Source organism: Sus scrofa, chromosome 2 (genome assembly GCF_000003025.6).
Source record: "Sus scrofa isolate TJ Tabasco breed Duroc chromosome 2, Sscrofa11.1, whole genome shotgun sequence".
Taxonomy (NCBI): Eukaryota; Metazoa; Chordata; class Mammalia; order Artiodactyla; family Suidae; genus Sus; species Sus scrofa.
In genome coordinates, this window is record NC_010444.4 from 108,435,889 (window position 1) to 108,456,104 (window position 20,216).

At 36.8% G+C, this 20,216-nt stretch overlaps 1 protein-coding gene across 19 annotated transcripts in view; it reads left to right on the forward strand.

The window, feature by feature from the left end:
• PAM (peptidylglycine alpha-amidating monooxygenase) overlaps nucleotides 1–20,216 on the forward strand; it is a 280,270-nt gene that overhangs the window by 179,966 nt on the left and 80,088 nt on the right. For all 19 annotated transcript variants that reach the window (XM_021084557.1, XM_021084555.1, XM_021084561.1 and 16 more), the window contains 2 exons: nucleotides 2,736–2,821; nucleotides 4,442–4,525. In XM_021084557.1, the coding sequence (XP_020940216.1) occupies nucleotides 2,736–2,821; nucleotides 4,442–4,525 (170 nt within the window). The remainder of the gene's footprint in view (nucleotides 1–2,735; nucleotides 2,822–4,441; nucleotides 4,526–20,216) is intronic.

Sequence of the window (20,216 nt, forward strand, 5' to 3'; positions counted from 1 at the left end):
GGACACCGGTTGAATCCCTAGCCTTGCTCAGTGGGTTAAGAATCCTCCGTTGCCATGAATTCTAACATGCCTAGGATCTAGAGTTGCTGTGGCTGTGACACAGGCCAGTGGCTACAGCTCCGATTCGACTCCTAGCTTGGGAACCTCCATATGCCAGGTGCAGCCCTAAAAAGACAAAAAAAGAAAAAGACAGAGAAAGAAAGAAAGAAAGGCAGAAACAAAGAAAGAAAGGAAGGAAGAGAAAGAGAGAAAGAGAAAAGGAGAGAAAGATAGATATGACCCAAAACCTTAAAGTCTGCACAGTCTGGTTATAGAGGAGATAAGTAAACTGGTATCTAGGACACATGCTATGGTTTAAGAATGGAGGTTGCCTGGGATGGGCATCAGAGAAAGCTTCCCTGAGGGGAAAGACTTGAATTGAATCTTGAACTAGAAGGTGAGTACAAGGTTTTCAGGCAGAAAGTTAGGGAATGGGTTTTCCACGCAAAGAGAACAGTGGAGAAGAGAGATTAGAAACCAGCAGCAACTTGGCATGACTGAAAAGTTTTTTTTCTCCTGGAGATATATAACAAGGTCCCAGATCATAAAAGGCCTCCTTATGTGTAATACTTCAATGTTTAGACTTTATTCTGGTGTTATTTTGGGGAAGCATTTGAAAGATTTTGTGCCAGCAAATGACATAATCAGATATGTAGCTTAGAAAATTTTACTAAACCATTTTTTTTTCTCTGTTGTACTCCATTCTGGATTCTTTCTAGTCATACACTGAATTGACTTCCATTATCAGAGGAAACAATTATCCTGTTTAACCTAAGCCTGTCATCACGTTAATGTTAGGCACTTGTATATTTATGATCTTTGTTGAAAGCTATGAAAATTGCCATTCAGATCTTTAAATTTTAGTAGCTCATAGCCGTGAGACACCAAGTTCATCACATCTGACAGTCTCATTTCTTAAACTATTATAGCATGGGCCAGGGAGGAAAATTCTGCTTTTGGGTCCTGTCCAATACCCCAAGCCTTTTAACACACTTGGCACAAAGATGTCAAAGACATTTGTTCCAACACACAAGTCTCACATGGTAATGATCTTTCATCTTAAGTATATTGTTCTTGACAGTGAACAGTAAGAAACCCCTGGTTGATGTGTTTTACATTGCACATTACCCAATTTCTTTCTGCAGCCTGATTTATAGAAGCAAGAGCATTTGCTAAACATAATCTTATGAGAACCTCCTGGTTCTTGGCCCTTTATTCACACAGATAACAGTTGTCTACACTCACACCCTAACCTCTCACCTCATTTCTGGCTCCAAGCAGGAAGCATGTTAGGGGTTCCTGCCTCTGAGTATGAAGGGACTTCTTACTGGTGGTTTTCACAACTGTAGCCTGGTTGTTCTCCAGGTTTCTAGGCTCAGTTTCTAACTGGCTTAGGGAGCCTCCATGGTCTGCCTTCCCTTCCCTTCCAGGCCATGGGCAGTGCACTTTTTCTCTCATGCAAGCCAACCTCCTTGCCAAAAAGCTGCATTTGTCCTTGTCCTTGATTGTCTTCAGAACTTTCAGATCTGCCTAACCTCCTGACTCTGACCTTGCTTGGTGCCAGTTACTCAAAACACAATACCTAAAAGCAGCATAAAAGTGTCCCCTAACAGTGTTTTGAACAAGTCAAATTATCTAAGAGACGTAGTGAAATACACAGCTAAGAGATGTAGGGTAATGGGGGCGGGGGGAATGTGTGGTTTGGAGTCAGACGGCTTACCATTTATGAAACTGGGTCTACCAACGCAAATGCCAATGTGCTAGTTATCTTGCTGGGTGCCTGACATGTGTCACCACTACAGCCCTATCAGAGAGGCTTCCACAAAGAAACTGGGCCTTTAAGGACTAATGACCATGTCCAAGATACACAGTTATTAAGGGGAGGTTCTGGGATTCAACTCCAGTTGTCTCTTTCTGCCTGTGCTCCTTTCACCGTACAACACTGCCTCTCAACAGTGACTCTTTAGTTAAAGGGAACGTTTTGTTAAATAATGCATTGCCTTGGTATGGTGCTTTGAGGTTTATGAAGTGCTTTCACTTATGTACCATTTGATTTACAGAACAACTTTGTGAGGTAAGTATAACTATCCCTGTTTTATAAGAGAGAAAACCGAGGTTCTGTAAGATTGACTTGCACCACATGAAACAATTCATAAATGACAAACTTAAACTTAAAAAAGCCACAGGAGCCCTGTAAGTGAGGTACACCTGTATTGTTCCCCTACTAAAGGATGCACTATGCACTGTTAGTTGTCATGGCCAAATATTTATTAATAACACTGTTCCCCGAAGGAGAAATGCATATGACATTTCTTTTAGTCCACTTCCATAATTCCACTATGTTAGCTTGGGTTTTCTCATGCTTTGTGAAGTGCTTACTTTTCTACCTTATTACGTAGAGTCCATTCCAAGGATGGACATAGTGAGTTATAAACTGCATATCTACCTCATAGGACCATTTCACATTGGGCAACTAACAATCTCCCTTTATATGTGCTCTTTTCACATATAAAATTGTTCTTTGCTCCAGTTTTTGTTACAGTCTTAAAGCTGATATCACTGTAATGATGATATATTTATGTGCTTTTCTTTACCTTTTCAAACCTCTTTCTCCCCTCTTCTTCCACAGAGAGTGATTTATGCATTTTACCAGTTGAATCTTCATGTCTAGCTGCCTTTTTTTTTTCTTCTTCCAGGTTTTGTGATGAAGGAACCTGCACAGATAAAGCCAATATTCTATATGCCTGGGCAAGAAATGCTCCACCTACCAGGCTCCCCAAAGGTATACCTGAGGCCTCTTGGAAGGTCTTATAATAAGCTGCCTAGTTTTTGATTCCAAAGTAATTTTTATTATATGTTCTTTCCAATAGCTGTTGTCCATGTTTCATGTTGCAACTTCATGCTATAAGTGTACCTGTATTGCCTACTTTGTATTGAAAAGATTTCATTTAGGTAGTTACTATTTCTTTGCCTCTCTTTGCTAAGTCATTTGCTCACACAACAGTTTAGATAGAGTTAGAAAATAACCAAGAATACCTCAAGCTACCTTTGGCCTAAGGCACATTGGTTCTTGACAGCAAGAGCATTTCATGAGCCAAGAGAGCTAGGAATTAAATAAATTGCTGTTTCAGCAAACAGATTTTTTTTTTTAGTAGTCTTGTAACCTGGGTATTTAATGTGATGCCAATCTCTGCTGGCTTTCTGAATTCACTTCTGAATTGTTCATTGCCTCCAATGTGTGACTGAATTGCCAGACTCTTCTTTATTCCCTCGATCTTTCTTAGCATCAAAGGGAATGTGCAGTTCTCTTACAGAGTAGGGTTAGGGTTTAAGGTTAGGGTTAGGGTTAGGGTTAGTGGTGGTGAAGGGATGGTGCCTTGTGATGCCTCACTAAATCATGTCAGCACTAATTTTTTTTTGATTTTTTAAATTTCTTTATATTTATATAGTTTTTAAAGGTTACTTTGCATTTATAATTATTACAAAATATTGGCTGTATTCCATGTATTGTACAATACGTCCTTGAGCCTATCCTTCTCCCAATAGTTTAATGTCTGTTTTACTTTACTTCAAATGAGTCTCAGAATCCTCTCTAGGGTTCTACCCTAGAACCACTACCAAACAAGTTTGGAAACTAAAAGGGAGGTAGGTCTATTATAGACTTGTCGACATTTTTAAGATCCATTAGTAGAGAAGATGAAAAAATTTTTTCTCTGCCTGTAAATATTTTTTTTATCTGTAGATTATTTTTAGCTTGCTAGTAAAATGTGCTAATAGTAAGACTCCTAGGAACCTTTCATATTCCAAAAATTTATTGATAATCTAGTAGGTAATTGATTTCTTCAGTGACTTACTTTTTTAATTTCTCAGTGAGTTTATTACATTTATAGTTGTACAATGATCATCACAATCCAATTTTATAGGATTTCCGGTGACATTTTTGCAGATAACTGTTTTCATATGGAAAGAAAAACAATTCCCCTAAGATGCTCCTAGGAACTCTGTTATTTCCTATATTCAATTAGAAAGTAAAAGTGAATATGCATACAAACAAGACAGAATGAAAGAATGGGTTTCTGTATCTCTGTGATGTAATCAACAAGGACAGAATTTTGTTTTGTTCTGTTTCTTGAGAAATGAGTGAATTGTCCTCTTAAAGTGTGACTGATTTCTCTGGCTCCGAATTGGAGACTATGACTAGAATTCTAGCAGAGTTTTGAGAAGGAATGATAGCTGTATTAGAAAAGTTAGAGATTTTCAGTTTATTTCCATTTTTATTTAACATAATATCTTCTTATATGCTGTTTTATTTCCCTTTAGATTTCATAGATCGGCGACCTCTGATTAGCTCTAATTTAGACTTCCATTTCTAAAATATTTACCTTCTTTTGAAAATCTTCAGGTGTTGGATTCAGAGTTGGAGGGGAGACTGGAAGTAAATACTTTGTACTTCAAGTACACTATGGGGACATTAGTGCTTTTAGAGGTAAGTTTTGAAATGTTAGAACTAAGCACAACTTTCAATACTATGTTGTTTAAAATATACATACTATTATCTATGTAATAAAATGAAGACTTGACCACACTCTCTGCCCGCTAGAAAACAGATACTTTTGTCTCCTGTAATTTGGCACTATTGAAGAAATAACTTTAATTCTGAAAGTTGTAATCTCTTATGCACATATTCTTGTGTGCATCCTACTATGCTTTCTGTTATGCTGACTTTAGGGTTTTTTGCTTTCCAAAGTATTGTCTTACCCACATTTTCCTATTAAGCAGCATTGTCAGAAAGATTAGGGACTAGTTATTTATATTGCTAGAAGCAAGGCACTGGGAGAGTCAGCATGTTTTGCAATGCCAGCGAAATTCTCAGGTTCATGTCAGTGTTTTATCTGTAATTCAAACTTGCCCCTTCATGAATGCCTCCTTCATCCACTGCATGCACCCTTCGTCCACTGCACTAATGCACAGACCCTACCCACTCGGTAGAGGCTGCCGAACACTGCCCTAGACACTGTGGGTCTACCCATGCTATGCACTTTGTTTAAATGTTTCTTTTCTTATTATATAGAATCATTAACATGAGGAAGAGGCCCTGTTCCCAAGGCAACTGGGACTATACTCGTTAATCCTTCTGCTGCATTTAGTCAAACTCCAGCTGCATGTCAGGTTTACACTTCAATGTTCATGGGAGTGTAAACCTTAAGCAGTCATCTTGGCTCATCAGCCTTTCCACTTTGTCTTGCTGACTTACACTTATTTTCCCAAATTCTCTAATTTAACAATGTATTTCTCCTAACTAACATGATACATTTTCCTCTTCAGACACATTAGCTTTCTATCTAGCAACTAAGTCTAGAAATACATGTCCATCTCTGCCAATGAAATATCCTCTGTGGCTTTCGCTAAGAACATTCCATGGTAGGAGTTTCCATAAGTTCTCAGCATTCAGAACTGGGACAATAAATGGAGTCTTCCTCTGGAAAGGGCTGTCAGAAAGAATAAATTTATGCAGTTGATAAAGTATCATTAGTACTGCAGGCAGATATATCAGCAGTTAAACCAGCTTCTGTGGACCAGCCCATGAACCTAACTTCTAAGTAAAACCTGCTTTATATTAAAAATATGTTTTGAGTTATATGCAAATCGCTTTCCACTTTTGGAACAGAATTTAAAATCTTAAGTTGTTAACTATAGTGCTGAGCCATGATTTTGTTGAAAATAAAGGAATAAATAATGTTCATGTTTGAGGAACAAAGACAGAAATTATCTGCTCTAAAAATTTACCATGTTGTTATCAGGGTAACAGGCAGATTCTAAGACTGCTGACTTTCAAAGCATTGACAAGACCATTATTTTCCAATGAAGGCAAGGAAGGCTTTCCCCAGTCACCATAGCTTGGTAGCTAGTCATACCCACACCCTGACCTCCACTCTCTGTGCCTCCATAGAACTCTAGACTTAACATTCTAACCTAATTCCTCTGAGCTTTGTAGGACCTCCTAGCAGATACTGTACTGATACCCCAGGGGAAATGGATGATACACATACACATGATAGTAGTTTTTAAAACATATTACTCTAGTAATTTAATTACTAATAATATAATATTAATATTAATAATTTATTGCTAGTGAGGGATTAATTGTTTTATAATTTATATTTAATTTGAGATAAAGTTCTGATATTTAATATGTAAACATAGTTATTATTGTTTATATATTATATTACATGTAGTTATATACAGTTTTATTACCATAAGAGATGGATTAGAAACTTTCATATTAGTTTTTTAATTTTACATTTTTCACTTTTTTGAGAACTGTTTTTCTAAAAGAAGGGTTATGGGAGGTATGAGGTGGGAAGATTACCCATCCTGTAATTCATAGATCTTATTTTAATGTAATAAAAATGCAAACAGAAAGTTTCACCCATGTAATTCATTCAGTAGCATAGATACTATCTTGTGCCTTAAAGCGCTATACATGTCTTAGAATAGTAAGTAAACAAATGGAAAAATATCAAATCTCACTAAAACAACGAGGGAGCAGTTTACATTTACTTAACTGGGTGTGAGTGGAGATTGAATTATAAAACCCAGGACTTCCATGGTTTAGATGAATATGGTATAGTTTGGAGAGCTTTGTGAATTAGTACAATTATTTTGGAAAACAGCCTTATAATATTATATACATTTTATACTAAATATTAAAGATCTTGCTCCAGGCCTTTATCCTAAATGAAAGGTTTTACTGGATTTTTTGGTTTGTTTGTTTTCTAATGAGCTACCTACCCACAGTTATTTCTACACTATTAACAGTAATATGAAAACCTGGAAAGTTAACAAATGTCCCTTAATAGGGGACTAATTAAATAAATTGTATAATAAGAAAAATAGCAAATTGTAAAGTTTTTTTATAGACTACATAAAACTATATGTATTCTTGTACGTTTCTAAGGATTATAAGGAACAAGGAATAAAAGGAAATAGTCAATAAGCATGAAAGACAGGATTATGTCTTAATGTTTTTAAATTCCACACATATAAACACTATGTTAAATTCTTCAGTACTGCCAGTTAATGTGTAAAATTCCCATTCATACCCTCCTGACAGAATTAAAGCCGATTTCTATGTGCCTGATTTACTGTAGGAAGTGACTTGCACTGTAAAACGATTCTATAATGTGATCACACACTTACCTACAGATGCACCTAATAGCGGAATTATATTATCACATCTTTTAATGATTAAAAATGTATTAATGTATGTTATATATGTAATATTATATATACTTGCAAGTATATGCATAAACATCTTAGTGTCAATGAAGATTTGAACTTAATGATGTTAAGACTATTGGAGATATTTTTAAGTATATAAATACTAAATCAGAAGCAGACTAACACTATATGGACATCACTGAACTCTGATGAAAAGTACAAAAATGTTTGGCTTAAGGATATGAGCATTTTTCTACACAGGGAAGGTTTTAGAGAGTTGAGAAGCCTAGGACTTCTTTTTAACAGGGCAACAACAGTGTAGGTAAATTATCTTCTAAAAGCTGTTGGAATATTATAAAATATCAAAGACAACATAACCTGAAGCCAGCTGGCTGAGTCTTGCATCAGGATGTCTAGTAGGAGGAAAGGTTGGGTGTGGTTATAGAGTAAGTTCTGTGGGATCACCTGAAATGTTTATTTTGTTTTGGTTTTTGTTTTTGAAATTGAGGAGAATGTAAAGCTGTAAAAGCATCATTTAAAAGGAGTCAACTTTATTAAATGCTGTGTGAGTCATGGTATCAGACCTGGGCTCGTGCTGGGAATATTAATCTTCAAGCCTGCAGGAGTTTAGCGCATTATAGCAGGAGAGACAAGCACAAGAACAGAGCATTTATAGGCATGATGGAAATGTATGCCAGATTCAGAGACTATGGAGAGGAGCAGATAGGTCTGCCTGGAAGGGCAGGGGGAATGTCATCTGGGAAAGGCTGCTAAGAAGATGGAACCATTGCAAGTATTTTTTTTTTTTTTTTTCCCACTGTACAGCAAGGGGGTCAGGTTATCTTACATGTATACATTGCAATTACAGTTTTTCCCCCACTCTTTCTTCTGTTGCAACATGAGTATCTAGACATAGTTCTCAATGCTATTCAGCAGGATCTCCTTGTAAATCTATTCTAGGTTGTGTCTGATAAGCCCAAGCTCCCGATCCCTCCCACTCCCTCCCCCTCCCATCAGGCAACCACAAGTCTCTTCTCCAAGTCCATGATTTTCTTTTCTGAGGAGATGTTCATTTGTGCTGGATATTAGATTCCAGTTATAAGTGATATCACATTGCAAGTATTTGAATGGTGATGAGGAGCCTACAGATAGGTGGGGGCAGAGGGAAGATACATTCCAAAGGTAAAGTATGTGCATAGATGTAGGGGAGTGAAAAGCCCAGCTGAGGTCCGGAAGGAACTCTTGGTAATGTTGCCTTGCTGGCGTGTGAAATGCAAAGGGAGAAGTAGCAAGACATGAGAAAAGAACTGAAAGGTGGAGACCAGACTATTAGATCCTTGTTAGGGCTTTATTCTGAAAGCATCCAGAGTGCTTATCTGCAGTAAACTGATCAGATTTTTACTTCAATCCTAGTCTTGAGTGCGCCAAAAATCTAATGGACTTGTGAGGAAAGACTGAGTGTTAGGAGCCCAGGGAGAGACAGGATGAGTTCTTTTGTAAATGTAGGAATATTCCTTGGAAAATAGAATGTAATCTAATTAGATATGGATGTCCACTATAAGCATAGTATTGAGTTAGGCGATCAAACTCTGAGACCAGATGACCGGCTGTCACTTGCTAGTTTTGTTATCCTCACCAAGTTTCTAAACCTCTCTGCCCTCCTCATCTCTAAAATGGGATTGTAATGGTTCATATAAGGATATCTGACAGGCAGTCCATATTAACTGCTATTGTTATAGTCCATATAAAAGACTTGAATGTGACATAAGTTTTCCTAAAGGCAACCTTTTGTCATGGTTGCCCACAATACAAAGAGTACGATGGTTACTTTTCAAAGGCACTAAAATTTCTCGTTATGTATACAGAACTGTATTTATGTCTGTCACGTAAGTAGAAGTTTCTTAGTTATGCTCTGTTTCCTGTTCTCCACAGCAGTATTTGTTATTCATAGTTCAGTTACACAAAGATAAACTCCAAGACCAACTCCCTGCTTTTAAGGAAATTAGAATAGCAGGAGCTAGAGATTCCTCCTGGTGTTCTTTCTTTTCTTTTTCTTTCTTTCTGCCAATTTTTTTCTATAAAATCTTATTCCATAGAGAAAATTCTCCTGAGATTGTTTCGGAAATTTGTCACATTTCTTCTAGGTATTTTGGCCCAGGGGAATTTTAAGAAAACTGGTTTCTTCAGAGGTTTTAACATTAGATTATTAGTCTCCGACAGTAACTCATTTCTCACATTAGGAAACCCTTGTGCACACCAACTGAAATTGGAGCTGCTAAGTTAAAAAGGACGCAAGAATTTCTTCTTCCCAACTGCCCAAGCTTTGACTGCCTTTGAGTAGGCAGAATTTCCAAGCTATAAACTACTTACTGTCTTTTTTTTAGTATTTGATTTTATTGGAGTATAGTTGACTAACAATGTTGTAGCGATTCAGTTTTCAACTCTCTATTATATAAGAGTGAGCTCTAAGAATAGTCATCTCCAATTTATTGGGTTATATTAGGAAAATCAGATCACAAAATTTTAGTTAGAATCCATAAAGAATGAATCATTTTCAATAGCCCAGTTTTCCAGAAAGCTAAGGTTTTAACTCTTTCAGTACTGTAATCTTAAAACATTTTGGACAGAAATATTTCCTCAATATATTATATGTCTCATGAAATTAAAATAGGTGGGAGGTGTTAAGTCCTGCTGCTGTACCCAGCAACGAGCAAGACTGGCAATAAATGCTATTTGTCTTTCCCCTTTTCTTCATAACTTTTGGCTATTATTCTGAATATCAACTACTGCACAGTGATTTCCTCCAAATTTTAGGAGTAGATAGAATTTTTGCGTGTTACTGGGCTTGTTGCCTTCTCTCTGCTTCACTCTCTATTTTCTGTAGCTTCCTTTGTTGTCAAGCCACCATTTTAACTCATTTTAATTCAAACATTGCAGTGCATAGAGGCAAAGGTGAATCAGAACAAGTCTGCCTTCATATAGCTCACTGTCCAGTGGGGGAAAATAAAAATAAAACAATAACTGTAATCACACAAGCCAGTACAGTCAGTGCAGTAAGGGAGTTGAGAAGCGAACAAGACCACCGGGTTTAGAAAAAGATTTCCTGTTGCCAGATTGATTTCCTATAGGCATCTTTCTCCCGGTGGTAAATTGATGATGTGGAGTCCAGGCAGCTAATTTTCATATAATTGTTTGTAAATTTAGGATAAGCACATTCTTAAAAGGAACTGCTTGAATATAATCATGAGAGCACTAGTGCCTAGAGTTGGTAACTTTCAGATTTGAATTCTCCCTGCCCTATTTATGTTGTTCCATCCTGGCTGTTAGCTGTTTTCAGTGTGGCTTCTGAATAGTTTCATTCCAGATAGGTGCCTGTTACTAGACATAGGGCTGCAGTCATGAAATGCAAGCTCTGCACTCATACACACACAGGGATTCCTTTCTCACCACAATAAAGTAGTAGAGTGAGCATCAGGCAATGGGGACAGTGGCAGGCAAAGGGAAATCACAGAACTCTAAGGCAATTCTAATTCCACCGTGATTCCTGCTGCATATCTGCCTCTTGCAAAGCTACTGCCGGGAAGCTATTGGAAAAAGCCTTGAAATTGTGACACCAGGAAAAATCCTTTGCTAATGCATTTTTGAGCAAGATGGAGCATAGATCAGTGGCAGGGTAGCTACATTTAAAATTATTTCATGCCAGTATAAAGCAGACGACTCTGATTTCAGTCTCAATGTTAGAGGTGCTCCTGACTCCCCGATACCTGATTGTAGAGATAGTGGGAAACTAGTAGAACATTGCTCCCTGTTGCTTCTGTGTTGTCTTTTCTAAATCTGTTGAAGTAGCTTGCTCCCAAGTGCTTTCCAGTGAGAGGGGTATATGTATCTATCTATCTGTCTATCTATCTATCTATATCTCAAGCCTGCTTTTACTCACTCCTGGTCCAAAGTGAGGGATAACTATGGATTGGGTAGGTATTTAAACCCATGTGTTTTCAGGCATTCTAGATTACTTTCCCATGTTTGAGAATCTCCTTTGAAATTCCAAATGTGGAGGGAGTTATTAACATTTCCCTTCACCCAGGGAGATAAGCCGCTGATTCTTATAGAAGGGAGACAGAGATGGCACCATTCATTCTAGTGTTCAGACTGGCCTTCCCTGAATAGGACCCTGACATACACACACTCCAGTGAGCTTAATCCCTTCCAGAATATAGGTTAGTTCTCCATTATGATCTTTTTCCAGGGCACACATAATGTTTGCAAGTTCAACTCCAAGGACAGCAGCCCTGTGGTCCCAGGAGGGGTGCACTTGACCTCCATTTCCCTTTTCTCTCCCAAGGCTGGGATACATATGCCATTCAGCAAGTCTCCTTTCTTCCTTCTTTACTTCCCACTATTCTGTTGCTCTAATATTCCTTTATATAGGGGCACAGACTTTTATTCACATACTTTGGGATAGATGCTGGTTGGAAGTAAGAACTGTAAACATTTAAACCTTTGCGTTTAAACCTTTCAAATGCATAAAGCATGAATTACATTAATGTCACCTCTGCAAGTCTAAAGCTCTGTTCCTAATCAATATGCTAATATTCCTTTAGCAGAATGTTCAAATGGTCACACTACAAGAGGTATAAAGACAGAACATATTCTTTCAGATCATATTTTCCTGCCAAACGTTATGAAAAAACTTTAGGCTTCCAAGCCTTTTCAGGTTTCAGGATTGCAAAAAGTTCTAATATTGGAACAAAAAAACCTTATTCTTTAATATTTGAGTTAATTGGTTAAAAATACTAACAAGGCTTGAAAGACTCTGAATATATCTGAATATCTTCCCATTAAAAAAATCTCTCCCAAACATTATTTTTTATTTTTTGGAAAATACAGGAAAACATTAAAAAGAAAGGTAAAAAAGTCACAATACCTTACCATTTAAAAATCTATAATATAAGGAGATAGTTGCACATATCTGTGGATATACTAAAAAGCCATTGAATTGTACATTTTAAAGGGGTGAACTGTAAGATATGTAAATTATATCTCAGTAAAGCTATTGAAGAAAAGGTATCTAGATTAGAAAGAAAAGAACTAATACCTTCTTCAGTTCCATCTACCTTTCTACCTCTCCCTCCACTCCGAGGTAACTGCCACTTATATATGCCCGTTCTTCATATGCTTATCCCAGCATTTCTGTATATGCACAGAAAGCACAGATATGTATATCTACACCTTTCTCTCTCTCTCTCTCTCTCTCTTTTTTTTTTTTGGACAAAATTCAGATCACACTTTGCAGATCTGCATCTGCTGTTGTTTTTAATTTAACAATGTACCCTAGGCATAATTCTAAGGCAGCACATGTAAAACTCTTTCATTATTTATAATGACTGCCTAGTATTCTGTTGTGTGGATATATTATAATTTATACATCCTGTTCCCTATTAAAGATGTTTAAGTTCTGAAGTTTTTGCTAATACAAGCAACGTTGCAGTGAACTTAAACATTAGAGACATTTTAAATAACCATGTAGTGCTACTCCTAGGTGGATTTCTAGAAATGGGATTTTTGGGTTATGAAGTGTTTAAACCTTAACAGATTCCACCAAATTACCTGACAAAAGAGTTTTTCCAATTTTCATTCCATGGGGAATGAGCAAGCCCGTATCCTTACCTGCACTAGTTATTTTCACAGTTGAAACATTTTGCCCAGTGTTTACTTAAACCAAGGAACTCCTCTTACTATTTCAATAAAAGGATTAGAATTAGCTGGAAGTTCTTAATAGAATTACCTCTAAAGTACATAGTCTGTGTCAGGATTTCTCAAAATCTCATCTCTGGACTATCTGTGCCTGAATCTTAGAGTGCTTTTTAAAATGAAAACTTCCCATTTCCAACCAGATCTACTGAATCAAATGCACAGAAAGTAGAAGCTGGGCACTGGTGTACTGGGACTGGCTCATATTAACGCACAAGGGCCATAATTTCCAGATGTTTTGTGAGCTGATTGTTAAGTGTAGCTATGATTTTTTTTTTTTTTTTTTTTTTTGTCTTTTTGCCATTTCTTGGGCTGCTCCTGCGGCATATGGGAGGTTCCCAGGCTAGGGGTCGAATCGGAGCTGTAGCCACCAGCCTACGCCAGAGCCATAGCAATGCGGGATCCGAGCCGCGTCTGCGACCTACACCACAGCTCACGGCAATGCTGGATCATTAACCCACTGAGCAAGGGCAGGGACCGAACCCGCAACCTCATGGTTCCTAGTCAGATTCGTTAACCACTGCGCCACGACGGGAACTCCCTATGATTTAAAATAAAGGCAATAAATACTCAAAGATCATCATCCCCTAATTATTTTACTACCTTTTATTATTATCTATGCTCTGGAGAGTACTTACGTCTATTGTATCTGTATGGTGGAAATACTATAAAAATGTGTGTTAAGGGCTCATCTCTTCCCAACCCAGAGTTCAGTAATGTCACATTGGTAGCTTGAAATCAGCTGTAGTAGGAAAATTTATACTGTTGAAATTGACAAATGCTAAAAATCAGTGCTTCATACATTATTTTGTTAGTCGTTTAGATTTAAGAAAATGATGGAAAAGATATTAGTAAAGCAGATTATTGGGAATAGCAAAAAAAAAATTGAGGAAATAATCTTTCCGTATTCAAAAATTACTCTCTAGTACTGCAAAGATTTTGCTCATTTCATTGACGAGCAAGTGCAATTCCAACATATATCTTTGTTGTTTCAATAAACAAGAACATTAGGAAACATTTTTGTCTGAACTGCTCACTCATCAGTTACAAACCATGGATTGGCTAATGAAAACTTCAGCAAAAATAAGAGAAGAAGTCTGTGAAATTCAACTTGTTATATGAATTTATGATAAAAAGTATTTATTTTTTATTTTTGTTTCCTACATATCTTTACTACTAATAAAAACTATAATGAATATATATTTATACACACATGCATATTTTTTCAGAGAGCCAGTGTGTTATCAGCACATCACTGAGCCCAGGATTCCGAAATTTTAACAAGCTCCCCAGTTGGTTTTTATGCAAAAAACATTTGACAATTGAGGCTCAGATATTCCTAGCAAGGACTGAAATTACCTTTACATTTTTTTTTTTTTCTGTACTATAGGTGTGTCAGGAAAATTTCCTGGGGCTTGGGACATGAGCAGAATAAATTGCATTTATCAAAATAAGTATAATTAACTCTCAATTCTCTTAAGAAAAGGGGAGCTTTGAAAGAAGAAAATGCATTTAATTACTATCTGATTATTCTAGCACTTAACTCATTTCACTTAGAAATTTGAAGGACTATATTTATTCTTAACTTTTTCACAAAATTTGGTGTTTGGATTTTAAAATGTTATTCTACTCTTGTGGTAGAAGACACTTAGAATACATCTATGACTTTTTTATTCCTTCTTGACACTTAATCTAGATAAACCTTTTTGAAGAATGAGCAAAAATAAGTTCTATCCTTCCATTTTTTACATTTTTTTAAAGTGGAATTTATGGAGTGACAGAGAGAGAAATGGTGAGAAAGTAACATTCAATCTGCATGAAATTCCGTAACCTTTTAGGCCTTTTCAGATCAAAGGAAGAGATTGAAACATGGCTGAAAAGGCATGTTGAAAAGAAAATCATGACTTTTCTTCTGAATAAATCTGTGTTATGTACTAATTCTTTTTTTTTTTTTTACTTTTTAAAGTTTTATTGAAGTATAGTTCATTTACAATGTTGTGACAATTTCTGCTGTACAAAAAAGTGATTCAGTTATACATACACACACAGCCATTCTCTGTCAGATTATCTTCCCACATAGATTATCACCAAATTTTGGATAGAATTCTCTGTGGTATAAGGCAGGTCCGTGTTGGCCATTCATTCCATGTACCTCATTATGCTCATGCCAATCCCAAACCCCCAGTCTAGCCCTCCCATCCCCCCACCTTTCCCCTTTGGTAACCATAAGTTTCTTTTCAAAGTCTGTGAGTTTGTTTCTGTTCTGCATTCTTTTATTGTTTTTTAAGCACTTGTTTTTAATACAAGAGACTGAGTCTTCAGGTGATGGAAGGAGAACAATATGGCTAGAAGGGACCATCTAGCCCAGCCCCTACATTTCACAGAAATGGAAATCGATACTTTGAAAGGTTAAGTGACTTGCCTAAAGTGGTATAGGTACTACTCCAATGCTATTAAAAACTGAAAGAATTTAATTTGTGTTGGATTTCTAGTTTGTAGTTTGTTAAAGTTCACATCCTAACTATATAAACAAATGATGGAATCAGTCCTTCTAAAAGTCCTTTGAACCACTAGGAATGAAGAGGAATAAAATCATTTATGCACAATAGAATAAATATGAATAAAGATGAGAATCATTTACCTCATCTCATTTATGCCTTTTCATTCTAATATATGAAGTAATCCATTTCCTTTATGTGGAGCTACTTCTAAATCAGGTTGCTAGATAATCCCACTGATTTCAGAAGAATTGTAATAGGATGTTCTTCTTGTTCTTTTCTAACCTTTATTATACACAACCATCTTGTTGAGTCATGGAATGATTTTAGGACTATTCAGTACCTCTGAAACAATCCAAAAGCCTCTTATCATGCAGTATTTTTTCGCTCTTGCCAATCTCTTCACATAAATGTAAGCTCCCTGATTCTTTAGCTTCTTGCATTTAATTTTGTTAATCATCTTCAGTTTGGAAGACTAATGGTCCTTATTCATCTCATTCATTCCATGGGACACCTGTTTATTTTAATACCTAAATATAGTCATTCAGGATCAGGAATTACATTGTCATTCATTTGGTTATGAGAAAATATGTAAAGCACTATGGTTTTATTACTTTTTAAACAATGTAGTCAGAATGTCCTTTATTCCTTAAAATGTGTTTTTCAAACAATTTAACATTGAACCTTATAATATTTAGCTTAAGTGATGTCTATTGGGGGAAAAAAAAAAAAACTTCCCCTAATACAATTGAGTTTTTCACATTTCACCTTTATTTTTTAGTTGTCTGAGAAAACGGTATACTTTACCTTCATTTATCCTTTTGTAATCCGGGCTTTATAAAACTCTCATAATTATTAAGTCCTTTTTTTAAGCTGGTCAGGGTTACATAGTCATCAGCTAATTAATAATCATTGAAGTGCATAGCACATAATATTTAATTTTTAACCATAAGTACTTTAGAGGATAAATAAAGTTCCTTGCCTGTTGGCTGACATCAAAATTAGAAAATCCAAGGTGTGTTTTTCACATACTCCATCTGGTTTCTGCACCCTGTCCCTGACTCCTCCCCTCATTCCCTTGGCATGTCTATGTTTTTTTTACTGTGTTTTAGGAATTCTGGTAAAAGATGAAAGTCATTAGATAGCAAAACTAGGATTTGTAAATTACATTTACTGTTTTCTATTAATTCTTCTTTATGCTAGTTGACTGCCTTACTTATTCAATGCAAGAGGTACCCTAAATAAATACATGACCAAAAAAGATGTTTGATGAAAACCATTCAAATATAATACTTAATGACATTTACAAAATATTCTGCTCGAGAAATAAAATCCAGCCTTCCTTAGGCCTGGAAGAGACCCTTCTAACTTCCCTCTTTCTGCCAAATGGAACATTACTCTCCTCTTCATCCAGTTTGGAATCTCCTCATCCTGTTCCCCGTTTCTTCTCATTCCTTATTAATTCTTCTTTTCTCTGTCTTGGAAAACTTTTTTGTTTTTTGGAAAACTTTTTAGAATCTGTCTTCTTATAGGGATATCTCCCCTCCCCATACTTTTTGAGCTCCATTTCCTCAGAAATATTCCTTATCCTTGTCTCCCCAACTTAACTGTAATGTATCAGCTATAGTCACAGAAAGAATAAAATTTTAGGAGTTCCCATCGTGGTGCGGTGGTTAATGAATCTAACTAGGAACCATGAGGTTGCAGGTTTGATCCCTGGCCTTGCTCAGTGGGTTAAGCATCCGGCATTGCCTTGAGCTGTGGTGTAGGTTGCAGACGCAGCTTGGATCTGGCATTGCTGAGGCTTTGGCGTGGAGTGGCATCTGCAGCTCTGATTAGACCCCTAGCCTGGGAACCTCCGTATGCTGTGGGTGCGGCCCTAGAAAAAGACAAAAAGACAAAAAAAAAAAAAAAAAAAAAAAAAAAAAAGAATGAAATTTTAGCAGTAACTGAAGACCTGTCCAAACTGACCCTTTATCCTACAGTATGAAGATTTACCTAGCGAACTTTGAGAGATAGTTTGGGCCACCAAGGGGTTTCATTGTTTTCCTCTTACTTCTCTTTCCTCTTACTTCTCAACTCACTAGTCTTTATAAAAATTACTTTAGTAATCCTCATACCACATTATAGTGTAAACATATTGAATGACTGAAAATTAATGCTAAGTCAAATATATGAGCTATAGTATTCAAAGTGTATTCCCTAATTAATACCAAAGACTCCATGTATGCATAATTATATGTAAATTAGAGACTTTGGATTTATTTTTGTCATTGAAGAACCAAAATACAATACAGAGTAGTTTTGAGTTGATGAAGATAATTGGGTTGAAAATATAGCAAAGGATTTTAGGTTAAGCTTCAAAAGACATATATTCCAATGAAATATATGTTTCAGTAGCAGTTAAAGAACTCAACTAGCATCCATGAGGATGCGGGTTTGATCCCTGGCCTCACTCAGTGGGTTATGGATCTGGTGTTGCCGTGAGCTGTGGTGTAGGTCACAGATGCGGCTCAGATCCTGAGTTGCTGTGTCTGTGGCATAGGCTGGTGGCTACAGCTCCAATTAGACCCCTAGCCTGGGAACCTCCATATGCCACGGGTGCAGCCCTAAAAAGACCAAAAAAAAAAAAAAAAAAGATATCCTTTAAAAAATAAATAAAAATAAATAAATTACAGCTTTGGCAGAATATAAACTTCGGGTTTTCAAAACAAAATAGGGTGGTATTGTCACTAGGTTACCCTCTCTTTATCATTCATAAGCATTTAGAAGATTAAGTTAAATAAAAATGGGCTAACATTTTGTTGCAAAAATAGTTGAGAATTGCAAAGGGGTGAAAGATAAACCTTTTATGTATGTAAAAAAACTACCCTCAAAATGATTCAGCAATTCTAATAGGGCATTTTATAAGAAAAATATATTGCTTAGTTTTGTATTTCAAATAGAATTTTAAAATTTCTTTTTTTTTTTTTTTTTTTTTTTTTTTTTTTTTGTCTTTTCTAGGGCTGCTTCCCATGGCATATGGAGGTTCCCAGGCTAGGGGTCTAATCCGAGCTGTAGCCGCCAGCCTATGCCAGAGCCAGAGCAATGCAGGATCCAAGCCGTGTCTGCAACCTACACCACAGCTCACAGTAATGCCTGATCCTTAACCCACTGAGCAAGGCCAGGGAGCAAACCTGCAACCTCATGGTTCCTTGTTAGATTTGTTAACCACTGCGCCGTGATGGGAACTCCTAAAAATTTCTTTGATTAAAACCCTAAAATTCCTTTTCATCCTGTCTAATTCCTTTTCTGTGGTTCCTAGACTTTTGCAGGTACACTCTGCCCTCAGTGGGAATAACAGACAAAAACTGGGAGAATGCAAAAGAAAATTGACTTTCACTTTAAAAATGTATACATATTAAAAACTGAGACAGGGAGTTCCCGTCATGGCGCAGTGGTTAGCAAATCCGACTAGGAACTATGAGGTTGCGGGTTCGGTCCCTGCCCTTGCTCAGTGGGTTAACGATCCGGCGTTGCCGTGAGCTGTGGTGTAGGTTGCAGACGCGGCTCGGATCCCGCGTTGCTGTGGCTCTGGCGTAGGCCGGTGGCTACAGCTCTGATTCAACCCCTAGCCTGGGAACCTCCATATGCCGTGGGAGCGGCCCAAGAAATAGCAACGACAACAACAACAAAAAGACAAAAAAAAAAAAACTGAGACAGAAGTAAAAAGTGGTTGATAGGACTTTGCACTGAGAGAAAGAGGAAATAATACAGTATTACTTAGTGACCATGTATAGTATTTTAAAAAGTGTCCGGTCAAAGCCCATGAAGCTCTTGGACAAGCTAGTTAAAGGTGTCTGGTTTTAGCCAAAAAGACAACTCCTTCAGAAAGGCAAATAAGTGTTTAAATATGCTAGGTACATTAACATAAAGATTTAAAACATAGTGACTCAGGAAAGGGACACAAATGGAGGGTTTTTGCTTTTAGATCTGGGTGCTGGTTTCAGGACTATGGTAGTTTTTTAAAAATCCCTGAAGCTGTACCTTCTGATTTCTGTACCTTTCTGTATATTATAGTTAAACAAAAAGTCAAAAAACAGTTTTAAAACTGTGTCATGTTTTGTAAAAATTCTGTTATTTGCCTAGGGTTGGTGGGTTTTGTCTTTTAATTTTACTTTCTTAGAAGTATGATTCTGGAGCACGCTCAAAATTCTGAGAGGAAAAAAATAGTGTAAACCTTAAGCTTCACTGTTGATTCTTTTCTTTGCATTCATAAAAGGTGGAAACAGGCGAGTGCTCTGACATGTCGTGCCGTAACATTCTCCACACACACAGCAATTCTAAAAGCTCGTTGGTGAGCCTGCCTGGCTGCCTTCCATTTGATCTCTTTTGAGACCAGCACAGGCCATCATTTGTGAAAGTCTTCTTGCAGGATAGATAAATGCATTTTCTCTTCCTTGCCACAGGACAAATGGAATCTAGTAATTTCTAGTCCCACAGCAGTGAATACAAAATCAAAAGAGGCTAACTCACTGCAGTGACAGCTTCAAAAGGAATTCTTTTTTGAAGATTTTTTTTTTTTTTTTTTTTTTTTGCAGTGATGGTTTATTTAGCAATGAAGGCTTTCTGCTAAGCCAGCTTTCAGCAGCCTCCAGAAAAACCTCTGTGCAGTTTGTGTCATGTATTAACAGTGTCCCATTTCAGTTACATTTGCTAAGCAGATAC